This window comes from Macrotis lagotis, chromosome 1, assembly GCF_037893015.1.
Source record: "Macrotis lagotis isolate mMagLag1 chromosome 1, bilby.v1.9.chrom.fasta, whole genome shotgun sequence".
Taxonomy (NCBI): Eukaryota; Metazoa; Chordata; class Mammalia; order Peramelemorphia; family Peramelidae; genus Macrotis; species Macrotis lagotis.
This window is the reverse complement of record NC_133658.1, coordinates 836,539,220-836,551,424: the sequence shown is the minus strand read 5'-3', so window position 1 is coordinate 836,551,424 and position 12,205 is coordinate 836,539,220. Positions and strand designations below refer to the sequence as shown.

General features: G+C 36.4%; 1 protein-coding gene across 12 annotated transcripts in view; it reads right to left on the bottom strand.

Annotated features, from left to right (window-relative positions):
* STIM1 (stromal interaction molecule 1) overlaps nucleotides 1–12,205 on the bottom strand; it is a 235,610-nt gene that overhangs the window by 43,571 nt on the left and 179,834 nt on the right. For all 12 annotated transcript variants that reach the window (XM_074217369.1, XM_074217359.1, XM_074217360.1 and 9 more), the window contains exon 5: nucleotides 11,805–11,920. In XM_074217369.1, coding sequence (XP_074073470.1) covers nucleotides 11,805–11,920 — 116 coding nt within the window. The remainder of the gene's footprint in view (nucleotides 1–11,804; nucleotides 11,921–12,205) is intronic.

Genomic DNA, 12,205 nt, shown 5'->3' with positions numbered 1-12,205 from the left:
GATGATGATTTGGTCACACTCAATGAATGGTTCCTTCTAACTACTAGATTCTATGGTTGTATAATTCCTATTGTTTTGAATTACTTCATATATATATATCTCTACAAGGACTGGAGTACTACTAGGTTATAGCTAATAGAAGTGATGCCATGATCAACCACTGATTAACCCACCTATGTAATAGGAAATTCCTATGTACCTAATAATTAGCTTAGTCAGCTTCATTTAGGCAAGGAATTTAAAGATCTAAAACACAGGAATATAAAGTTAGCAAATTTTCCTAATCATAATGCAACTTGTGATCAATAAGGAGGAAAAAGGGATGTCATAATCTGCGCCATTCACTGACTGACTATAATATCCCCATCCCACTTAGTCCTTGTTGCCGAGCAACAACAAACAGATATAAGGGCAAAGACTGAGAATTCTGGGCTCTCAACTATGGTATGAACATTCTGCATGTGTGAAACTATAGGACTAAAGAGTTGAGGAGACAATTCTTGTTTGTCTTATTTATGATCTTGTGAATACTTGTGTTCCTTCTAGGTACCCCACCTAAAATCTTTTATTGTTATTTAAATTTTTGTGTTTATATCTCATCTCCAACTAGATTTAGCACCTTCAAATAATCACAGTACAAAACTGATCAGTTTAGATAAATGATGCACAAGTTCTGCCCATAAAAAGTTTATAATCTAGGAGTAATAAAATATACATAAGTAATTAATATAAAATGGAAAATGGTAACTATATAGGATAGAGTACCCAGTGCTCTATGAGAGACTCCCACAATTATAAGAGATCACAGATGGCATCTATCATAACTGATTAAAAATTCCTTCTATCATATCTAATCAATAGTCACCCATCCTCTAAAGACCTCTAAGGACAGATGGCCCCCACCACATTTTGGGGCAGCCCATCTTAATTCTGAACAGCTAAAAATTATAAACTTTTCCTTGCACCTATCATTCTTAGTTCTGCTTTATGGACCCAAGCAGATCAAAAAGAATTCCTCTGCCATGTGACACATTTATAAATATTTGAAAATAGTGATCTCACCCCAACTGTGTCTTCTCTTCTTAAGCCAAATTATCTTCATTCCCTTCTTTTTATTCTCACATGGTATGAAATTGAAGCCCTTCCACTATTTTAGTTGTGCTCCTGTGAATTTTCTCAAGCTCATCAGTATCATTTCTCAAATGTGGCTCCCCTAAATTGAACTTGGGCAGTTAGATGGCATAGTGGATAGAGCTCCATGAATGGAGTGAGAAAGATTCATCTTGCTGAGTTCTAATTTGGGACTCAGACACTTCTCAACTGTGTGACCCTGGGCAAGTCTCAGTTCCTCATCTGTAAAATGAGCAGGAAAAGGAAATGACACATCACTCCAGTATCTTTGCAGAGAAAACTCCAAATGGAGTCACAAAGAGTCAGAGACTCAACAACAACAACAACTACAAAATTAAACACAATACTTCAGTTGTATTTACCAGGACAAAATGATTGAATAACAATAACAAAATTAAATAGAATGCTCCAAATGTAGTATGCCCAGGGCAAAATATAGCAGAAATTTCACTTTCTTTGTCCTGAATGTTGGGTTTCTTTTAATGCAGTCTAATATTTTATTACTTTCCATGTTAAACAACTGACATTCATATTCAGCTCAGACACTATCAAACACTCCTGTTAAATCCTTTTCAGACAAACTGCTGTCTAGTCATGCCTAACTCACCTTGTAACTATGAAGTTGATTTTTTTTAACCCACGTAGAAGGTTTTACATTTATATCTATCAAGTGCTATCTTACAAGATTTGCCCCAGTATTCTAATTTGCTTAGCTCTTTTTGAATCCTGATTTTGTCATGAAATATGACAGCTCCTTTGAGATTAATTTTGGCTTGGAGATGGGGGAGGGGACTGACAAGTTAAGGAAAAACTTTTCAGAAGACATGGCTCCTGAGCTGAACCATGAAGGATGGTTCAAGATTTCAAAAATGTAGTCAAGGGAAAGTAAGAACAGAGGGCAGGGCATTTTAGGAATAGGGAATAATGCAATAAAAAATGCAGGAATGGGAAGAACAAGGATACAGTCCAGTTTGTTTGTAGTATGGAGTATGTAGGGCAAATAGTAGAAAATAATGAAGTGAAAATGGAAAGTTGAGAACAGACCACAGAGGGCCTTAAAAGCTAGTCTGAGGAGTATGAACCTGACCTTTGGCTCTCAAAGAACAAGGACTGCTGCCTCCTGCAGCAAAAAGGATGTAGGTGGTTTTGGTTTTTAGGTGGGAGTTGGATCTGGAAAAAAGAAATAGGTTCTCTGCTTAAAGTAGATGATAGTTGAAGAGAAAGAGAGAGAAGACAAAGATATTCAATTCTTTTGTTTCTGCTTTCTCTGCCAAGAGAAAAAATCTTTCACCTAAAAAAGAAAGAATGGTTATGATAAGGAACCAATAAAAATAAATAAGGAGATTGTAACAGAATAACTAGTTGTGTCAGATGAGTTGAAGTCACCTATTTTAGATGAAGCATAGCCTCAGGTAATTAAACAACTGACAGATGGGATTTCTAATCCTGGCCAAGACAGAGCACCAAGCATAGAAAGAGGAAGACCTGACTCCAAATGTAGCTTTAGATACTTAGTTGCTGTGAGTTTGACCACTCAATATCTGCCTCACTGTCTTCATCTATAAGATGGGGATAAAATAGCACTGCCTGTCAGGGTTTTGAGTATTATGTGCTTAGCTTTAGTAAAACATACATACTAAATGCTACATACTGTTAGGTATCATCATTATCATTATCTGGTGCTTATAATCTTTAAAAGATCACGAAGTAGGGGCTGCTAGCTAGGTGGCACAGTGGATGGAGCACCGGCCCTGGAGTCCGGAGTTCAAATCCGACCTCAGACACTTAACTAGCTGTGTGGCCTTGGGCAAGCCACTTAACCCCGTTTGTCTCACAAAAACCTAAAAAAAAAAAACCATGAAGACTGATATTAGATGATTGAAGAACAGCAAACATCCCAATTTTCAGAAAAGGGGGAAGCAATGAAGTTGGAATAATTTGGGCCAGTGGAAAAATTCTAGAAAGGATTATTAAAGGCATGGTTAATAAATATCTCAGATATGTAGATATCTCTGATATCAGGAAGTGAACTTGATGAGGGTGAAAGAAGAGAATGTAAAAGCTGGCTTGAAGGTTAAGATAAAAAAAATCTGAAGCCCTGGCAACTGATCCAGGATCCCATCACTTCCTGGCAAAAAGGGAGAAAAAAAATGAAAGCAGTGCCAATTTTATATTCTTGGACTCAAAGATCACTGGAGACAACAACTGCAGTCATGAAATCAATTTGCTCCTTGGTAGGAAAACTATGGCAAATTTGGATACTATACTAAAAAGCAGAGACATCACTATGTTGCCAAATGTTCATATAGTCAAAGCTATGGTTTTTTCCCAGTAGCAATCTATGGCTAGGAGAGTTGAAGTTTTAAAGAAAGCTGAGCCCCCACAGAATCAGTACTTTTGAATCATGGTGCTGAAGGAGATTTTTAAGAGTTTCTTAGACAGGAAGGAGATTAAATCAATCATTAGTTAAAGAAATTAATTGTCTCTTCAGTGGCAGATCAAATGCTGAAGGTGAAGCTTAAATACTTTGATCACATAATAAGACAAAATTCAGTAAAAAAAGATCTTGATATTGAGGAATATTGAAGGCAAAAAGAAGGTAGCCTAGTTATACTAAATCTAAAGCTATTTTATAAAGTACCAATCATCAAAACTGTCTGGTAAAGGCTAAAAAAACAGAGAAGAGGATTAGTGGAATAGATTAGGTTAAGAACTCACCAACTGACAAACCTGCTAGGAAAAACTGAAAAATAGTATGGCAAAAACTAGGCATAGACCAACTTCTCATATCCTATACCAAAGTCAAAATGGGTACAGGATTTAGACATAAAGGTTAATTGTCATAAGCCAATCAGGAAAACAAGGAATACTTTATCTGTCAGTTCTATGGAGAGAAGAGTTTATAACCAAACAACAGAAAATATGAATGGGCAATTTTCAGATAAAGAAATTAAAACTATCTATAGTCATATGAAAAAATACTCCAAATCATTATTGATTAGAGAAATGCAAACTAAAACAATTCTGATTGGTTAAAATGACCAAAAAAAGGAAAACTGTCAGTGTTGGAGAGGATGTGGAAAAACTGGGACACTGAGAGTTGTGAACTGATCTAACCATTCTAGAGAGAAATTTGGAACTAAATCCAAAGGGCTGGGCATACCCTTTGATCCAACAATATCACCATTAGGTCTATATCCCAAAGAGACCATAAAAAAAAGGGAAAAGTCTCACAAGTATGAAAATATTTATAGCAACTCTTTTAGTAGTGGCAAAGAGCCCATCAATTAGGAAATGGCTGAACAATTTATGGTAAATGAATGTGATGGAATACTATTGTTCTGTAAGAAACAAGTGATTATAGGATTTAAAAGTCAGAAGGAACTTTACAGATTATTTATTTCAACTCCTTCAGTTTATACACACAAATAACAGTGACTACAGAAAAAAAATACTATATAATAAATGGTATTAAATAGTTTCAAGGGATAAGATTGTTTCCAATGCAGGATCAGAGAAGGCTTTCTGGAAAAGATAGTACCTGAACTGGGTCTTAAGAAAAATTTTAGAGAATTTGAGCTTGAAGGGACCTTGGAAGTAATAGTTGAACAATGGTTCAACTCTAGGTCTTTTATGATAAATCCATTAGATCACAGATATATTTTCCCCCCTTTATTATGGTTATCAGTATTTTAGTCCCTTTACATTCCCCCTCTACTAAAGTTTACATCTGTGAATTCAGTTAAGTATATCTGAGGAAAAGATGTCTAATATCAGTAACTGCTAATACACAATCTTCAAAAAAAGGAAATAACAGCCTCCTTCACTATGTTTGTTTACATTGTCTAATCTGATAGTCTTTAAATTGTAATCAACATTTCTGAACAACATATTTCTGATCAAAAATTAGTCTCTTGACCTTTAACTAATAGTTATAAATTTCAGTGTGTTAAAATGTTGACTTGGCCTGTGTCAAGACTATCTGGTCATCTCAGTGATAGCACCAATAAATTCCTTTTACCTGATCAACAAACCTCAAGATAAGAGATATTCTTGGATGAGGAGAGAGAGAGCAATCCTATTGTTTTATGTAAACATTTATTCTCCAGGTCTAAGTGGGATTCTTATCAATAGGAATTTTAAGCAAATATTCTGAGAGGGCCATATTGTAAAACTTTGTCATATATGTGAAATCTCATTGGTGACTTAACTCAGTTTTTATTATTCTTTGTCTTTTCTATATAAAAAGGCCCCAGAATTTTGTATCTGTGTTGGCATTCATAAGGGTGCCATCCACCCATGGGTTTTGGTAAAATCCTAGAGAATAAAACGTCATTTATAAAAACTGTGTTATTTTATTTTTTAGCCTAAGAAAATTATACTTAACAGCCATCTACACTGACCTTTTCTTAAGAATGGTAAAGACAAAAAAAAAAAAATGGTAAAGACAGGAGATAGGACTAACCCAACTTAAATTACCCTGTCTTCTGTGGTATACTGGAAAAAATACTGGATTTGAATCCCAGCTCTGCATCTTATTCCTTGGCAATACTAGATAAACTCACTTCAACCTTCCTAGTTTTCATTTTCCTTTATGGGAATATTTGACTAGATGATCCTAAAGATCCTTGTTGGTTCTAATTCTATGATTCTGTGATCTCTTTAAGAGGTGGTTTCCATTAGCTAGGGAGGATATACAAAAGAGTTTTTATCTCAAACTAGAAAAACACTAAATCTGACTTCCAAAGGGAGGAGCAGAAACAGGAAGAGGTGAGAAGTGGATTTTCTGCCATCCAAAGCCAGCAACAAGAGGAAAGAGGGCAAAGAGACACAAAGGAAAAAGAGACAGTAGTATTCAATGAAACGGCTAGTGTCACATAATGAACAGACGGCATACCAGCTGCTTTCCAGTTCTTCATATTCAAAGCAATGGTATGGTTGTGTTTGGACTGGAACAGGAAAGTTGATAGTACAATATGACAGCAAGGAACACAATATACAGAGGAATCTTGAGAATGACACCTTAATAGTTCCTCAAAATAGTGAAGCAGCAGGTCTGTCTAACTAAAGCCAAAATTTACAAGGTCTGAGTCCTGAAAGCTGCTTCTTAGTCTCTTCATGTAGGAGTCCTGAAAGTATCTGAAAATCCTTATCAATTTGGTTTTTTTCCTCTTAAATGCTAACTACAGTTATGAAGATCCATATTTAACTAGCTTAAGCAGAAAATTACAAAAACATTTACCATTGGGCTGACTGACAGATTTGAAAATGCCCACCCAGGTATATAATGAAAAGGCTACAGAATGTTAGGGAGCTCTTAGAGATCAGCTAATCCAATAGAAGAGGAAACAGTTCCAGAGAAAGGGGAAAAAAAACCTTGCCCAAGAAGACTACCATCATGTCTTTGTAAGAATCTGACCTTTGCTGGGCTAAGTTACATGCGATCTTTTTCAGTACAGTATCTTTTTCACTATATTATGATTGAACAATGTTTCCCAGTCAAACTCAATTCATCCTTAGAGAAAAGATATGCATATATTACCAAAAGCATACAAGAGCATCCCAAGATTAATTAGTATGTCTAAAAAAAAAGGAAATTAAAGTTCATTTTGTGTGAGTCCAGTGCATGATATTGTTAGGGAAGACAGAAGACACATGAATCTATCTGAGAGAGCCTAGAGGGGATGTCATCCATTATCTCAGGATAAGACACTTTTTTGAAAAGGTGGGAATAATAATCTATTAATACAAAGGTGGAACTAGGAGAGGAACTCAGTGTATAATATGTCTTGCAGAATTAAGATTTCTGGTGGTTCCAAAGTGGAGGGAGTTCTAGTGTGGAGGAAGCTATCTCATAGGAATAACACTAGAGTGTGAAACAGTTTTGGGAAATAGGGATTAAAAAATATCTCTCCTTAAGAGTTGTCTGAAATTTTCAAGTGTTCCTCAAATAGCATTCTTGTCCTTCAGATGATAGAAAACAATTTTCTGATACAGATACTTAAGACTTTGTGTCAGAGATAAGGAATTCCTACTGTCCCCACTGACCTGCTGGGTGTTTAATTCCTCCAAAGACTTTATGGTTTAGCTGATATAAGACTCACACCTGAAACTCATGTAGATTCACTATGAAATTATAGTGTCCTGTATATACAAATAATTATTGTTCCAATAATAAATTAAAGTATTGTAACGATAACAACTAAGATCTATATAACACTCATGGCTCACAAAGTACATTTCTTCGTGAGCAAAATAGAAAGTATAGAAAGAGTCATACATTTGACTTGAATTGTAGATCCCTTGCTTTGAGATCCTGGTCACACTACATAATTTCCATTTTATTTTCCAGTCCTTTTGTATCAATCTTCAAGGTGGCACCTAAAGGAAACTTCAAACACAACCACTCTGCATTGATAGTCTGTTGCATTAACAACGAGAAACAGAAACAGAGGAGCTAAGTTCCTAAAGTCAAGTTTTGAGAGTCAAGAGGGAGGTAGTGAATTGATCTTGGTCACCATTCTTGGTCAATATCCAGGAAAGCGAGATGAAGTCAGGAGATTGGGATGGGCCCAGATACACAGCAACAATTCCTTTACTCATCAACATTTTGGCTAGTAGCTGCTAGAGGCCTAGGCTATGACAAACAAGGAATAATTGTAAAGGGGATCCACTCAGAGGTGCTAGGGAGGAGCACTTGGAATAGAATCAAAATTCACTGGGCACAGACAGAGACACTCCTTGGATGGATGGTATGTTAGTTGCTATAGGAAGCAGATATTAGGCAAATGACTTGTATGCCAAAGCCATTCCACTACTGCCCAACAGCTTCTCTACTTCTTAGTGAACTAGTGTATCAAGTTCTGTGCAAACAGAAACTTGCATACCAACTTTCCTTCCATTTTAGTCTTCATTTTATTAAGTTGGTACATGATGTTCTTTTTCCACATATGATAGGGTGCTCAATGTAATCTCTAAAGCTGAGAAGAACCAGAGTATGGATTGATTCTCTGTCACTTGTGCTAATTTTGACTTAACAATTATCACTTAGAGAACAGAGGTCCTCCAGCAAGACAGAACCCTACCACCCATGGAACCATTAGCAAATGGAGAAATTTTTAATGCTATGGATAAGGTCACTTACCTTGGCAGTATACTTTCCAGAGATGTACATATAGATGAGGAGATTGACACAAACATTGCCAGAGTTAGCATAATATTTGGGAAATTCCAAAGGAAAAGTGTGGGAGAATATTAGGTCACCTAGAAAACTGAAGACCTGCAGAGCTGTTGTTTTGATCTCATTGTTGTATGCCTGAAACCTGTTTAGTTTACAAGCATCATGCCAGGAAAGTGAATTTAAATTGTCTTAGGAAGATTTTGGCAGTACATTCAAACTCTACTAAATAGAATACAACTCCAATGGACTGACCAGGTTGTTTAAATAGCAAGCAAATTCAAATATCTAAAAGACTATTTTACAGAGAATTCATACAAGGCTGACACATGGAAGTCAGAATAACCTTAGTATCAATTGTGAGACATGAGAGACTGCACAGGACTGTTCAGTCATATCAAAGAAGATGCTGTGCTCTATGAGCAACACAGAAATACAATAGATGAAAAGAAAATGTGCAAATTTAGAAACATATTCACTCCAAATGTTCATATAGACTATTTGTGCCCAATCTTACAGGCTTCTGAGCTTGGTACCATTGTACCCTGACCCTGACATGGTGATTCCATTTTGATCTTCTGAACAAAGGACAACAGCTATTGTATTTTTTTTATTATCCTTCAGATATTTGAAAACAATGGTCATGTTTTCAGGCAACCAAACCCTACTCTGGACAAGTTCTATCCTGCTACTGCCTCTTCTAAAATGTGTTGTTTAGACCTGAACACAATACTCTCAGCATGGTCTGACTAGGACAGGAGAAACCAGGGCTACCACCTTCCTTGATCATGGATACTGTATTCAAGTTTCAGACTTCATCAAAATAAGAAAGTTCTCTGATACCACATTTCACCATGTGGGTGACCTTTGTTTCTCAAAGGCCAATTAAGCTCTGGGCAAATCCTAACAAATTTGAAAAGCTTCATGTACAAGCCAAGTGATAAATTTGTCTGTCATTCAAGATCAACCAAGCTAAATCTGAATGAGCTTCATAGTTAAAATGTTAGCTACTAGATGATGGATAATTTTTTGAAATCATGAATACCTTTAGACACTGAGGGACTGATCTGAGTTAGTAGACACCATTCACAAATATCCTCGTAGCACTGGCAAGACTTCGTTATATTCACTGCCATGTCATACTGCTGGCTCATTCTATTACAAAATGACTGACTCATTCTGGGATTGTTTTATAATGGGGCACCTCAGTTTCTAACCTAAGGCCTGCTTTAACACCTTTGTTGATGCATTTTTTTTCCCAATACCATGCTTTACCCACCTCTGTTCTCAACAAACAAGGTCCTCTTTAATCCACAGCTCAGAACTCACCTCCTCTAAGAAGTTTCTTGTGATTAATCCAACCCAAAATGTATGTAGGTGTGTATATGTATGTATGTATGTATATGCTAACTCTTTCAATGATAAATATCTTATTTTTCCAGTTGGCCTGTTACTTCTTAAGGAGTTGATGCTGATGTCAAGTTAAATTGCTAAAGCCTAACATAGTTCCTCCCTCCAGCACCCTACTCCATTTTTGTATTATAGAGTTAAAGATCATCTAATCCTATTAAAATAGTTGTGGTTATAAGATTGTTATGAATAAGTCTGTTTGACTATAATATTCTGCTTGGGACCAGATAGCATTGATTCCAAAAAGGAAAGGGAAAGTGGGAAGTGGCAGTGAATACTGCTGAGTACCTCCAATAGAGGATGGTATAACTCTTATAGAAGGTTTGAATGAAAAGAATCTCTAAATCTCAGGTTCTAGTCAAACTGTTGGTCCTTTTAACTCTCAAATTGTTGCACAAGATAAGACCAGCCCAATTCTGAAACCTTGGCATTAATATTACTCTCTCCCCACCCCTAAATTCAATTATTCAATTACCAAAATCTATAAGCCTTACCTGAAAATATATCTTGCTTCTATCCCTTTTTCCTCCCCCTCTATTCCCTCTTATCCTTTAAAATGGCAACAGCTTCTTTGCTAACCTTCTTTCTAATCACTCCACCTCTATTCACCATCAAACCCAGAGGCTCCTTCCCATAGCACAGCAATATGTCCCTGGAGTTTACAGATTGCCCCTATCCTCTTTTGAGGTCTCTTTTGAGACCCTTAGTCTTACATCTGAGGTCTTTCCATGATGTAATTTCTATTTTCAATCTTATTTTCTACTATTCTCCTACAAGTAGTCTTTATTCAAACTGGATTCACTGAAAATTTCATAGGACCTAAACTCCAAGTGGCACTGATCTTACCATTTACTCTACTTCAATGACTTCACATTCTCACCACTGCACCTAAGTTTTCTCTTTCAAAGACTAATTTCACTTCCTCCTGTAAGTCTCACCTGACTATTCCAACCTCTACTAGTGAAAAGTATGATCCAGCTAAGTAGGCTAAATTTGGAAGGATGGAATGGGTCTTATAGGACTTGTTTGGCACTAGGTTTCTTCACCTTCCTTTACACCCACAATAGCATATCAATGTTAAAGTACTGGACAAGTTGTATATCACCATGACTCAGCCATTTTTAACACTAGAAGAATACTGATATATAAAAAAGATGGGTCTTTGCTTTAGTGAGAAGCCCAAGGACAGTAAAAGAAATTTTCAATTTCCCAGAGATAATCAGTCTACTCCCCACTTGCAGTTCAATTCTGGCCCATCTCATTGTTTGATATCTATAAATTTATATCTATCCACCAATCTATGGAGATACACACAGACAAGCTCTACAGACTGTTCATCTTATTGCATATTATATTCTAAATGATAGGCATTCTTCATTCATTTGACTTTTTTATAAATGGATAGTTAAGGCAAACTCTTCAAACTAATTTTGAATCTCCACAATATGCTTTTTGAGGGTTTTTTTTTTTGGCAAGACAATGGGGTTTAGTGACTTGCCCAAGTCACACAGCTAGGTAATTATTAAGTGTCTGGGGCTGGATTGGAACTCAGGTCTTCTTGAATCCAGGGTCTGTGCTTTATCCACTGCCCCTCTCTACAACATTCTAAGGGGTTGAAATAGTACAATGTCATTCTCAGACAAGCACATTTGTAAAAACCTCACTATTTCTGAGAAATCTCTGACTGAACTCTTGAATTTCCTTTAGGGCAGCAGCAAACAGCTTTGGGTAGTGTCCATCTCTTAATATTAATAGTTAGTTCATCAGTATCCTTTCTAAAATGCACATGAACTGAACAAAATTTTCCAGGAAGGAGCTAATAAAGACTAGCAAGGATTATTACAAGCTAGCAAGGGGAACAAATATTAATCACCTCTCTCACTCTTTGGATACTAAGTCACCATTATTGATTCAGCCAAGACTGAATTGTGTACAACAATCTAAAGCAATCCAATGCTGGCTGACACAGGATAATTCCTTTGCCTCCCCAAGTGTCCTATGTTCAGATGGTTGAAGAAATAGCTACTCTCTTTCTACCCAGCAGTGATGCCCTTGGATTCCAGCTCAATCCCCAGAGAGTACTCACAGAGAGGGGGCCCAAACAGCACTGTGTCTAGGGCTTTCAGCTGTAGTTTTTGTCTGTGACTCCGGTCAGTCATCTTAAGAACAGTACCTGTCATGGTTGCATTTGTAATTGCTAACCTACAGAGAAAAGAGCAAATTCAAATTAGTAAATTTTAATTCAACAAATAATAAATAGTGGTAGACCCCAGAAAGACCAGGGAGAAGATGTAAATCTTATTTCACATGATGAAATACTATCTTTGGAAACAGTTCATTTTACTTTTGAACAGCTCTAATGGCTAAGATGTTTTTTCCTATAATAATTCTAAAATTTTTCTCCTTTGTAACTTCTATCCATCTTGTCCCTCTGGGAGCAAACAAAATGTCTAATCTTTCTTCTGTAAGAGTGCTCTTTGATTATTT